Source organism: Glycine soja, chromosome 19 (assembly GCF_004193775.1).
Source record: "Glycine soja cultivar W05 chromosome 19, ASM419377v2, whole genome shotgun sequence".
NCBI lineage: Eukaryota > Viridiplantae > Streptophyta > Magnoliopsida > Fabales > Fabaceae > Glycine > Glycine soja.
In genome coordinates this window covers 18,716,302-18,728,742 of record NC_041020.1, presented here as the reverse complement: position 1 = coordinate 18,728,742, position 12,441 = coordinate 18,716,302, and the positions used below count along the sequence as shown (strand labels likewise).

General features: G+C 39.2%; 1 protein-coding gene across 5 annotated transcripts; it reads right to left on the bottom strand.

The window, feature by feature from the left end:
• Nucleotides 1-361: 361 nt before the first annotated feature.
• LOC114398332 lies at nucleotides 362-12,160 on the bottom strand. 5 transcript variants are annotated; one of them, XM_028360517.1, is made up of 8 exons: nucleotides 11,858-12,147; nucleotides 10,110-10,373; nucleotides 9,919-9,980; nucleotides 9,741-9,819; nucleotides 9,522-9,660; nucleotides 9,031-9,144; nucleotides 8,084-8,203; nucleotides 802-939 (listed from the first exon to the last, which is right to left on the bottom strand). In XM_028360517.1, exons 2-7 carry the CDS (start codon nucleotides 10,277-10,279, stop codon nucleotides 8,093-8,095), a joined length of 675 nt encoding a protein of 224 aa, XP_028216318.1. In that variant the 5' UTR covers nucleotides 10,280-10,373; nucleotides 11,858-12,147; the 3' UTR covers nucleotides 802-939; nucleotides 8,084-8,092. The 5 variants fall into 5 exon arrangements, 4 of the variants coding, with proteins under 4 accessions (XP_028216316.1, XP_028216317.1, XP_028216315.1 ...); XR_003663580.1 differs by having other exon boundaries at nucleotides 806-939; nucleotides 8,008-8,203; XM_028360515.1 differs by lacking the exon at nucleotides 8,084-8,203 and having other exon boundaries at nucleotides 362-939; nucleotides 12,015-12,160.
• Between the last annotated feature and the right edge of the window lie 281 nt (nucleotides 12,161-12,441).

The window sequence follows — 12,441 nt, the reverse complement described above, 5'->3', positions numbered from 1 at the left end:
AAGACAAACTTATCATACAAAATAATTTTTAAATAAATTGCCATGTAAGTGCTTTTAAATTTAAAAAATATTTCGATTTTTGTACTTTCTTTTTACCAGTTTTCTCTCCCTTTTTTGGTACAGATAGGATTTCAATCAAACTCGGATTACAAATTAAATATATGGGTGTTCTTTTTCTCTCCTTTATTTTTTTTTTCTCGTATTACTTTTGCTTTTAAGTTTAAACAATTAATAAACTTAGCCCGTAGACATCAAATCTTTAGAAGTGTTTTTTATTTGATGTGGTTTTTGTTCAAACTGTTGATAATTCGGAAATGAGTCAACTGTACTTCCTAAAAATCATGATATAATATATTTCCAATCTTCAGAAAATCCCATCACACTTCAAACTAAAAAGTCAAGAGTCTCCATAGTATCTCAACATACATGTTCAGATAGAATTATAATGCACGATGTTTTATATATAACTGCATGTTTATCTAAGGAGAAGAATAGGTGCCAGATTTTTGCTGCATGAATCGCTTTCTCCAATGAGTTTAACTAATGAACATAAAACTACAAATTGAAGAGCGGTAGAATAATTTGGAACCTAATTTGCATATCTACATCCTCAACCGAATCCAATAAAATACAATGTACTACCTTATGATCTTAACCATTGCTTCTACAAATTAAGTCGACAGATTATGCTGATGCTATTCTTACTCAGAATGCATAGTTTCCAGCTTTCGAATAGAGTGTGCACACCTACTCAAGAAGCTTATTGCAGGTGCCTACACCAACAGCAGCAGCAAGATGCCATGCAGCATGAAGGTAAGGAGTTTTAGGAAATAAATCATCAGCTACAAAAAGCATACCACCAAGTAACGACGATGTCTTATGCACTGTGTGAGCCATTCTCAAGTCTGGATCCTTCAATGCCCTTCTAGCAAATGCTACCTGAATAAAAAAAATTATAAGAAAAGCTTAATTATAAATGTTAAAATTTTAATTATTGACAAGATCATATGTTTCTACTAGGAACTCGTATAGTATTTAAAGGGTAACCTATTATTACTACTACTAGTACACTAAACAGCTGTGTCGTCAGAGTGAAAAACACCTCTAAGAATATGTGCATTTTATTCCCTGGATGAAAAGGTATTATAACATTACAATTCTGATACCTAAACAACATAATAGAAATATTATAGCTAGATATACTTTCGTATACTAATCGATTTACTCAAATATTTATTGTTTTTTTTTTTTGAACAGCCAAAGATAATATTATATATATGATAAGAATAGTACCAGAAGTACTACAATAAGGTACAGGGAATAAAATCCCCTAAAACACAAGAATATAACCAACAAATAAGAGGCCAACAAAGAACAGCAGTGCCCAACCCAACAAATCACACACTAGATAAAAGACAAAGACATATTTGAGGACCATTGGTGAAAAGGAACATTGAAATCCTTTTCCCATCCCCTCAGCCATGACCAAGTGAGAAAGATTGCTTTGTCCACCAATTTAGAGATGTCAAAAGGCTGATTATTAAAAATCATGTCATTTCTGAGATTCCATATGGATCTTGTAGCTGCTATCCACCATATCTTCCTCCTTCTGTTGGAATTCCTCGAGCCAGCCAATGAGCAGTGCTGAAGAAAGTTGTCCATAGGCTTACTGTGCAGAACTCTATCTTCCCTCACCCATGTGTTGAATTCCCACCACAAAGGCATAACTTTATGACAAGTGAAAAATAGATGGGATGCAGATTCGACTTGGCTTTGGCAGAAGGGGCAAAGGTCATTTTGAAGGACAATCTGCCTCCTGATTAGGTTTTCCTTAGAAGGAAGCCTATCCCAGAGTAATCTCCAAGCAAAGGATAAAGCTGTGGGGGGGATTTTGATTTCCCATAGCTGTCTGAAGCCACTATTTGGCTGATAGAATAGCTGATCAGGTCTGATACAATTATAAGCAGAGTTTGTAGAGAAGATCCCCGTTGGTTCAGCTCCCCACACCCAAGAGTCCATCAAGGCTGCATTGATACTTATTGCTGCAGTCTGGTCAATAAAAGCTGAGGCTCCCCCCAATTCATTGTCAAAGAGATATCTTCTCCAGGAGAATTTCCACTCCCAGCCAGTTTCTCCAAAAATCCCCATGCTTGCCACTGTCTGTAGTTTTTGAGATGATATTTGATATAATTCTGAGTATTTGTCTCTAAGAATAGTTCCATCTCCCACCCATGAGTCTTCCCAAAATAAAATTTGATCACCCCTGCCCAGTTTCCAAAGAAACTGCTTATTAACAGCAGCCATGCTACTATGTTGAATAATTGATCTTAAGTCAGACCACCAAGAGGAGAAAATCTGCTTAGGAGGACCCTCTTCCAAACCTCTCCAACCCCTGTACTTTGAAGTGAGGATTCTGCTCCATAGATGATCTGGTTGCTGGAACATCAACCATTTCCACTTGATGAGAAGAGCTCTATTAAAAGCCTTGATATCTTTGATTCCCAACCCTCCCTTTTCTCTAGGAGCACACACTTGCTGCCATGAGATCCAAGCTATCTTTTTTCCTTCCAAGTTTCCACCCCAAAGAAATTGTCTTTGGATAGTAGTGAGCCTCTTGATGACTGCTGAAGGGGCCCTGAAAAAAGACATATAAAACAAGGGCAAAGCTGTCAAGACAGCATTGATTAAGGTAATTCTGCCAGCCATAGAGATGCTTCTGTGGTTCCATTTGTTCAATTTGGCTTCAAAATTTCTGATTATAGGCTCCCACACCACCTTCCTTCTAGGGTTAACACCTATAGGCATCCCTAGGTATATGAATGGGAGCTGCAGGGGGCCACAATGCAAGTAGTCAGCAGCAAGACTACACCATTCCTCAGGTTGGCCAATCGCACCGAATTGGCTCTTAGCAAAATTAATTCTAAGGCCAGATACCATCTCAAAGCTTCTGAGAATAGCCTTAATAGCTGTGACATTATTCATAGTTGGTTCCCCAAAGAAGATAGTGTCATCAGCAAATTGAAGGATGTTGACAGGAACCCTTTTCTTGCCTACCATAAAGCTGTGGTAGTAATTTTTGGACACAGCTTCCCTCATCATACCTGTCAATCCTTCAGCAACCAGGTCAAACAAAAAAGGGGCCAATGGGTCTCCTTGTCTCAAGCCTCTTTGAGGTTTAAATTCTTCAGTTGGGCTTCCATTTACTAGAATAGATATGGATGCTGATGAAAGGCAGTCCTTTATCCATCCAATCCACCTCTCATGAAACCCCATTCTTCTCATCATATAGAAGAGGAATTGCCAAGACACCGAGTCATACGCTTTTTCGAAATCCACTTTGAATACCATACAAGGCTTCTTAGATCTCCTGGCCTCCTCTACAACCTCATTTGCAATCAAAACCCCATGAAGCAGCTGTCTGCCCTTAACAAAGGCTAGTTGCCTTTCATCTATTAAGTGATTCATGACCTTGCTTAGCCTATTTGATAGGACTTTAGCAATGATTTTGTAAACACAGCCAATAAGAGATATAGGTCTGAAGTCACTAATAAGTTGGGGGTCCTTAATCTTAGGGATAAGGGCAATGAATGATGAGTTGAGGCCCTTAGGGAATATTGCATTCACATAAAATTCTGAGAAAAACCTTAGGAATTCAGGCTTCAGCTCATTCCAGAAGTGCTTTAAGAACTTGAAATTGAGGCCATCTGGCCCTGGACTTTTGTCACTCCCACAAGCCCACACAACACTACAAATCTCCTCCTCTTTGAAAGGTTCCACCATCATTTCTCTCTGATTACTGGACAAAACATTAAAGGAAACCCCATCTAGATTGGGTCTGTTCAAGGAAGGTTCAGCAAATCTGCCTTGGAAGTGCTGAAGAATTGCAGCCTTAACCACAGCAGGTTTATCTACCCAATTGCCATCAATATGCAGCCCCCTCAAGGCATTCCTTCTTCTACTAAAATTTATAATTTTGTGAAAATAAGAGGTGTTGCCATCACCCTCTTTGATCCACTTGCTTCTAGATTTCTGCCTCACTATTGATTCATGAAGAAGAGACTGCTCCCAAAGGTCAGACTGTGTTTTCTTAAGCTGTTGGACTTGCTGTTCAGAGGGGTTAGCTGTGAGAGAATCCTCCAGATCATTCAGCTTTTTCTGAGTTTGCTTCACCTTGTTGCCTAGGTCTCCACAGTTATCTCTGCTCCAGGATTTTAGCCTATGTTTGAGGTTCTGAAGTTTGCATTTTAGTGCATACCCCCCCCCCCCCCAACCCATAGGCTGATTTGCTGACCAGCAGTCCCTAACCACCTTAGTGTAGTCCTTGTTAGACAGCCAAGCATCAAAGACCCTAAAAGGCTTAGGGCCCCAATCAGTGCATTTAGAATTCATTAGGATGGGGCAATGATCTGAATAGTTCCTTTCAAGATTGAATTGGGAACTATCAGGTCACTTAGATAGCCAGTCATAAGAGACTAACACTCTATCTAGCTTGCTCTTGCAAGAGCCATTAGGCCTAACCCAAGTAAAAGGCTTCCCCACACAAGGGATATCATCTACCTCCGTTTCAGCCAGCCAATCATTAAATTCAGCTATAAGATTAGCTTCTGAATTGGAGTGGCTACTTCCCAATCTTTCTGCTAGGTGTCTAATGCAGTTAAAGTCTCCTACAAGGCACCAAGACTGAACCTGAGACTGGTTCTTCCTTGAGTACAGCATCTGCCACAGCTGTCTTTTGCTTTCTATCTCACAAGGAGCATAAATATTGGCCACCACAACTCTCTGCATTTCTGCCATCCAAACCCCCTCCAACATAATGAATCCCCTTTCAGCAGTTTTCACCTCAACCTGGAAGTTATGATTGTTCCAGACACACAATAAACCACCAGCAGTATTCACAGCAGGGACCCATTCCCATTCAAAGTCTAAGTGACCCCACAAAGCCTGGCACAGTGCCTTATCCAGAGAGTCCCTCTTTGTTTCTTGCAAACAGAGGAGGTCTATCTTGTGTTTCCCAAACAGTCTCCTGATAGAGGCCCACTTTATAACTCTACCCAGCCCTCTAATGTTATATGACAGAATATTCATTTTAAAGATTTCCTATTGCCCAACTCCTTAGCTTCTTTTCTATCTCTGCACTCCATAGAAGCATAACTTTGAAGAATATCCGAGTCATCTGTGGTTGCCCCCATGCCTATATTTTCTCCAATATGCCATAAGTGCTAAGCTTCTTCCAATACCTCTGCACTGCACTCAATAATACTTTTTAGCCTTCTTTCTGCTTCCACATATCTTTGGTTGCTAGCATTGTCCTGGTTGGCAGTTTGAGTTAGTGAAACATCATCTCCTTGTTGAAGCTGAGGGTGATTTTCCTCAATCTGCAGGGGTCGAGCTTTAGAGAGGGAGTGTTTTTGTCTAGTATAGACTTTGGAATACTTGTCTGGAGTTTCTTTAGTGGGTTGGGCTACAGATAATAAATCCTCCTTATTACACCCCTTAGGTTTCGAAGTTGGGCCTATGTTTTTGCTTGTGTCACCAGCTTTTTGAGAGTGGTTGTGTTGCACATCCGAGAAGGCTACAAGGTAAGCATCCTGCTTACTACACCCCTCCTGTATGGTGTTTGGGCCCGAGTTGCAACTTGGCCCAGCACCTTGGTGGTTCTGCCCCGATATAAGGAGAGAGTGGGGTTGCATTACGTGGTCGTCTTCTTCCCCGATATAGGTGTGGTCAACTGGTGCTTCTATTTCAGCATTCAAATTACTTCCCAATTGCTGATTATTATGCCCTCGTTCTTGTTGTATTACCTCTTTAGTGCTAGCTGATCCCTTCTCTGGTCCCGTAAAGTTGTCTCATATGTCGAGCTTACCAAAATGAGGGCCCTGTATACCTTCGTAAATATCTTTTGACTTTTCATGGTAGGTAACGTCCACCTGGCTTTTACCCAGGGGTCCGAATGCATGGCAATGGCCATTGGTCTCTCCCTCTACCCGTTGGATATCAGACGATGACTATTTCCGGTAGGGCGACTCCGGCGAAAAGGAAGACATAGTGTCGCCGTCGTCTATGACACCGTCAGCGACGTCATCCGATGATATCTCCTCCGACCATCCTTCCGACGGCGAGTTTCCTTTTCGGGTCAACCCGCCTTCAAGCCCTGTCTCTTCCACTATCCATACCCGATACTCTAAGTCCCCCACACAAACGCGAACCTTTGTCCTTATCGACAGCGGAAGAGGTGTCCGCACCAGTAACCTAGCTCGGTCTAGTCTGTATCGGTCTTCTGTGTCATCATCGAGCTCGATGACATCGCCAATGGCAGCCACAGCTTTCTGAAATGGTCCTTTTCCCATACCTGAATGGGGAATCCCCACACCTGAAGCCAAACTACCCTGTTTTTGGGCCTGCAATCCGACGTCCACTTCTTCAGAGAATAGAAGAGGGAGTTTCCAATTTCCGTTTCCGCTCGAATGATATGCTGGGCCTTTTGATCAGGCATCCCAGGAAAGAGAACCATGTCATCTCCGAGGAAGTTGATTCGAGTGTTGTACCCTAACTCCCAAGCTATACGATCCTCTAAGGTCCCCACCTCTATCACCTTCTTTAACCTTCCAACCCAAGCTTCATTGCACCAATACCCCCTCCCTTCTTCTGGATTGATGAGAATAGTTGTTATTGTTGCTTCCTCTCTCTTTGTGCCTCCTGTACAAGCCCCACTAGCCGTTACATCCGCGTATGATCTCGTCGGAGGTCCAGTAATTACCCCACAGTGCTTGCTGGGTCTGTCAAGAGGCTTCCTCCCAATGAAACTCTTCTTCTGCAAGTCTGTCTTCAGTGCCAGCCTCTCGAACCTAGGTAGGTTAACGAACAATTTGCAATCGTTGATGAAGATATTATCCAGTCTCACCTCCAGCCCTTTTACGTCCGACACTCCCTTGAACCGCACGAATCCATATCTCCTACCTTCCTTATTGAGCCTTTTAGCAATATATACTTCACGAACATCGCCCCACTTTTTAAAATAGCCCCATAGCAGCTCTTCGTTAGCTTCATCAGGAAAATGAGTGAAGTAGAAGGAAGTGATATCAGGATTGTTCCTCCAGTTAAGGTTGTAGTATTTAGAGTGGCCCCCTGATTCCAAGTTCTTTGATTGTCTTCCCATTAGCAGTTGCTTCTTCCTGGCCTTCGCTGATCTTCTAGTAACCACCGTAGTCCAGTTATCTTCATCAGCATAGGGAGGGACCCGTCCAGGGACGTTGGTTCGTGCCCTGCCATAAGGATTTGTCGTTCGGTCCATGCTCCTTCGTCTCCATGAGGAACCACTTCGTGTCCTTCTGTTTTCGCTCCATGTCTCCTTCCTTCGAGTTCTGTCTCTCCCTATCTCTCTCTCACTCCTTGGCACTCTTTCGCGCCCTCTCTCTCTCTGTCTCTCTCCCTGTCTCTCTCCCTGTTTCTCTCTTTGTCTCTCTCTCTGTCTCTCTTGCTGTCTCTTTCTCTGACTATCTCTCTATCGTTTATTTATTTTTTTCACTGTTTAACTTTGTTTATCGGTCCTATCCTTCAATTAAGGGACAGATCAATAAGGCATTTTAAAGGCCAAAGTAACAATATTTCCATACATTGCATGAATTTCAAATTTCGTTTTGCTAACCCTTAAAGGAAATACTAACGAATCAAAAGTGAAGATCTTTTTATTAAAAAATGCAACATTTATGTTGTTAATGCATTTTCATTGTGATTTCTAAGAAAAAAATTATTTAGTAATTCCTTAACCATTGTCCTTGGAGCAATGGTTAGAAAAATCATTTTATATTTAGGTAAAATTTAAAAATATAAAGAAAAAAGAAAAAAAAAAATATATATATATATATATAAAATCAAACTCTTGCCCCATGTTTAGAAAAATCACAACATTTTTCCAAATACAAGAAAGTTGAACTTTCAAAAATCATTTTGAAGTCAGGAAATTTATGACATTTGTATGTAAGTTTGAAACTCTTCTTGCCCAATTACCAGAAATTTCTAGCGCAGTTGCTTCAGGGCGTTTTATAAATGGATTGAGTGAGATCATACAGAGAAAGGTGCACACCCATGATCTTCAGATGTAATGAAATCCATTTCTATGGCAAGATGGAAGTGGAATTGTACAGTGACTACATGGCAAACTGGTTGGATCGCACAACCAAAAATAATCTCCCCTTATCACAGCCTGCAGGAACAACCAAATCAATTACAGAACCTCTCAGTGTTCTAGGATTGGGCCAAGAATCACAGAGGACATGTCAGATCAGTGGTTTTCACCAAAACCAAGACAAAAGTTCTGTCCTAACTCAGAATCAAAGATGGGTCATTAATACTAGAAAAAGCAAGCTAGTTCTTCTGGAGTTGTGCAGCAAGCATTGCAATTCAGAAACAGAGGTATATGACTTCCTGACAACGAATATATATAAAGAAAGCAGGAAATTCTTGTTTTAGGTGTGTCCAACCCATCAATGAACTGAGAGGAAATTGAATGTGATTTCATTGGGAGAAGATGATGAACGAGTTGAAGATGCAGAATGTGAGATAATTGAATTGATGGAACCAAATTCAAATACGGTTCTGAAAAGGACACTTTCCTTCTTTTAGCTTTGAGGACAAGGCTGCATCTATACTGGAAGGCATTGATAAGCCAAGTTGTATGTTAGGCAGTTACAATTCTGTATTAGGCAGTTGTGTTAATTCTGGATTAGGCAGATATGTTTTAGGATGTGACAGTTATATATATGGTTTGATAGACTTGTAGGGGGAATTAAGGTGTCAATTTGTTGTTAATGTTTTTGAAATTTCTTGCATGGGGAAACCCTTGTGTGCTGAGTGCTTGTACCGCAAATCTGGTCAGTAAACCAGATTGTTTCTGTAATATAATCAACCACTGTTTTGTGTTTCTAATTCTAGAATCATACATCAGTGATATTAACTGTTAACTTGGTAGCCATGCTTTTTTTCTTATGAAAACTAAATTGTCATAAATAAATAGTTAGAAAACCAACTTACCTCCATCATCCCAGTGTGAATAACTGAAACCATCATTGGATTAACTGGAAGACATATTGCAGATGCTGCCATCAGTAACTTTGGATTCTCATTTCGGAGGGCCATTGACAAACACTGCAGATGATTTTATATTCAAATACTATATCAAGTTGATTTACTCACTGAAAATCCTAAAGCAATATCAAGCTAGACAATAAAGAAAAATCCAAAAATTATTGATAAATGCTTCCAAGTAGAGAATATAGCCGATATCATCGGGTTTTTGCATGTTATTGAATAGCCAATAGTTATATTTATCTATATGTAGCCAATTTTTTTTTCAAGCATATGAATGTAGCTTGTAACTCTTTATCAGTTGCTGGTTCAGAGATCTATTTTAATCTCGAGCCTAACACTGATTATTATATTGTATCTTTTAGTACCCCTGGTACTCAATTAATATAATTACTATTTTTGCTGAAAAAAAAAATATTTATCTATATGTTACTCACAATAGTTGTTGTGGCTATCATTGTGTAGTCAACCCATCTCAAAAATTTCCTCAACCTTCCTCTTGAAGAATGGTAAATGCTTGAGGCCACTCCAACTCCAATTAGTGAATTAGCATACAACTTAGAATTGAGATTCTTCCTACATTACACGGTTATTTATAAGATTACAAAGATGTGTTTCTAGCCAAAAAAATCATGATACTTGGAGCAATATATTACCTGGGGGCATGGATTCCAAGAGCTATAAAAGGAATTGAAGTAAGCACATTAGCAACTGTTTCAGCAAGAGTCTGATCACCTGATAAAGGGATGCAGTAACAACAATTATTTAAGACAGGATCATTCACAGTAAACTGATAAAATAACATCAAATGGAAAAAAAAAATCTCAACAGTACCGTGACAACTAATACCACAATGGATGGGTCTCAAGCATGCTGGTCTCTGTTGCCATAGTCTTCTGGTTAACATGTAAGTAGTAGGTTAGTGTGCATGGCTTTGTAAATTTTCAATTCTTTGTAATGCCATAAAAAAGTTACAATCAAGTAAAAATTGTATGACAATTGTGATGGGTATATATTTCACTCACTGCATCAACAGCAGCTGATTTGCTTCTGTAGTTGATGCTCCACCAGTTGAAGTACGAAAGTCCCCACTTTGATTAGTTTCTGTCAAATCAAATGGCGAGTTAGGGGCCACTTGGACCCCATGGACACCCTCAAGAGCTCTACTGTGATTCAGTATGCTGTTTTGAGTCATGTCATCCCCCACAGAAGATGCAGGACAACTTGAGTACCAGCAAGAAGTTGCTGGTACTGATTGGTTGGAAAGTGTTAAGTGCTAGCCAACAATGCTGCCTTACAAATAGAATATTAGTAATTCATAAAATTTGGAGCCAGTATGCATGTAGTTTTAACATTCAACCACAAGCAAATTTTAACATACAAGCACAAAGAACTGCATATTACAATGAGTATATAACAGATCATATAAGAATTTAACTCAGGTGACCTTCCACTATTTGTTGTAACTTGTAATTAATTCGCCATGCTCAAAATTAGGTTGACTTCCAACTTAAAAAAATTAAATGACTTCTATAAATTACATAACATTTAATCTTAACCATCAATGTATGGTTGTATAACTCAGATTTCCTCCTCCCAGTCCTATATAAAATCATGAGATGAGTATCCCTGAATTCATAAAAATTTCCAATTCAGAATTTCAGATAGCTGACATGCAGTCTTTCTCACATTATATCTCTTCAAATTGTCACAATTAAAACAACAAAAACAAAATCTCCTAGCAGCTATGCACCATAAGCATGCAAGTACTGTTAATGTGTTGACAAATTCACAGCTAGCCAATTGTTGACAAATTTCCTCTTATGAATAAATCCAATGCATTCAGATACACCAAAATTATGCTCGTTCACTGGTGCATTGATTTTGTGTTGAAATTATTGATAGGGGTCCAGGCAGTGTTATCAATGGCAGAAAATGACAGAAGGCTAAAATTCCACCATATAAACACGTCATTGCACCTCATGGTGCCACCATGGCAGGCCTCCCTTCACAAATTGCCTGTGGTGGTTGGCAAAAAATCCGCCATGCCATTCCACCATGGTGGTGCCATGGCTGCTATTTAACAACACTGGGTTCAGGTAGAAAAGGAATATAAGAATATCATAGTTTGCAATGTGTATCGATGCAATGCAATGAGATATATGATGTGTTAGTGTTATAAAAGACAAAAAAACAAGAGTAGATGGTGTATGAAATGACAATCTAAAAAGTTTTTACACTGTTATCCAATAACAAAATAACATTAAGATAATTTTGTTAACTTTTATAATGACTATCTTAAAAGTCACACCAACAAAAGTGTCAAATTACACGATCAATGCACAGAAATTAATCTCAAAAACTAATTCCTACTTATATACCTATACCATAAACTCTCATTCCTAATTATACGGAGAGATAATCTAATTTGCTCTAGAATACAATCTAAAATGTCATTGGGTATTTTTTTTTATTCAGTTCTCATAAAGCTAAACCCCATCCATATTCCTTCAACCTTGCAGTAATTAAGATAACCGCATAGCATCGCGAGTCTCAACTCGTCAACAATATTTACTAATTTAAAAGAAGAAAATATTGTTCACAACATTTACAATTTGACCCCAGAATTTCCCTTTAATTAAAAACTCCAGCAACCGCAAAAACATGAAGAGGCCTCAACTAACAAACAACCACAAAGAAGAAGAAAATAAAAGTTCACAACCTGTGTTTTGTGAATTGTGAGAACTAAGAGAGAGAGAGAGAGAGAGAGAACCTGAGGCTAAGGAGAATGCTGAGAAGGAATAGCAATGCAGAAGTGTGTATTATATATAGAAGGTTGTGGTTGATTTCAGGTTCTTTGAATTTTGAGAAATAAGAAACAAAAAGGGAAAATAAGGGAATAGAATAAGAGAGAGGAAGATGCTGCTTACGCAAGAATCTTCCTATTTCGCTCCACGCATATTCGCTTCCTTCAACTTCAACTCACCAGTCACCACGCTTTCCTTGACCTTGAGGCCAATTTCGCACTGGAAAACCCAAATTTACCCAATCATAAACCACTGTTGAGTCTTTTTTTGTGTGTTCTAGTTGTACTTCTATTTATGGGGGCTATTAATTATTCCTTGTCTTTTCCAGAGTGTTCTCGTTGTTCTGGCTCTAAAATAAGTCAAGTATTAGTTGTGCAATATGACTTGGCATTCTTTGGCAAGTTCGTAACTCTACGGTAAATAGGTGCTTTTCTTTTCTTTTTTTACGGTATCCTTTTCTTAAGTTTAGTAAAAAATTTAAATCGTTTTCTTTTTTTTTGCTGTTAGAGACCACATGTGTCTTTTAGAGTGTAAATGAATTGAGTCAGCA

What these genes read in the sequence shown, in the direction of transcription:
- LOC114398332 (XM_028360515.1), bottom strand. Translation starts at nt 10,279, where the DNA reads ATGACTCAAAACAGCATACTGAATCACAGTAGAGCTCTTGAGGGTGTC. An exon ending in AATCAGCTGCTGTTGATGCA is followed by an intron (nt 9,981 to 10,109) that starts GTGAGTGAAATA and finishes CATGTTAACCAG; the next exon opens with AAGACTATGGCAACAGAGAC. An exon ending in TTCACACTGGGATGATGGAG is followed by an intron (nt 940 to 9,030) that starts GTAAGTTGGTTT and finishes TTTTTTATTCAG; the next exon opens with GTAGCATTTGCTAGAAGGGC.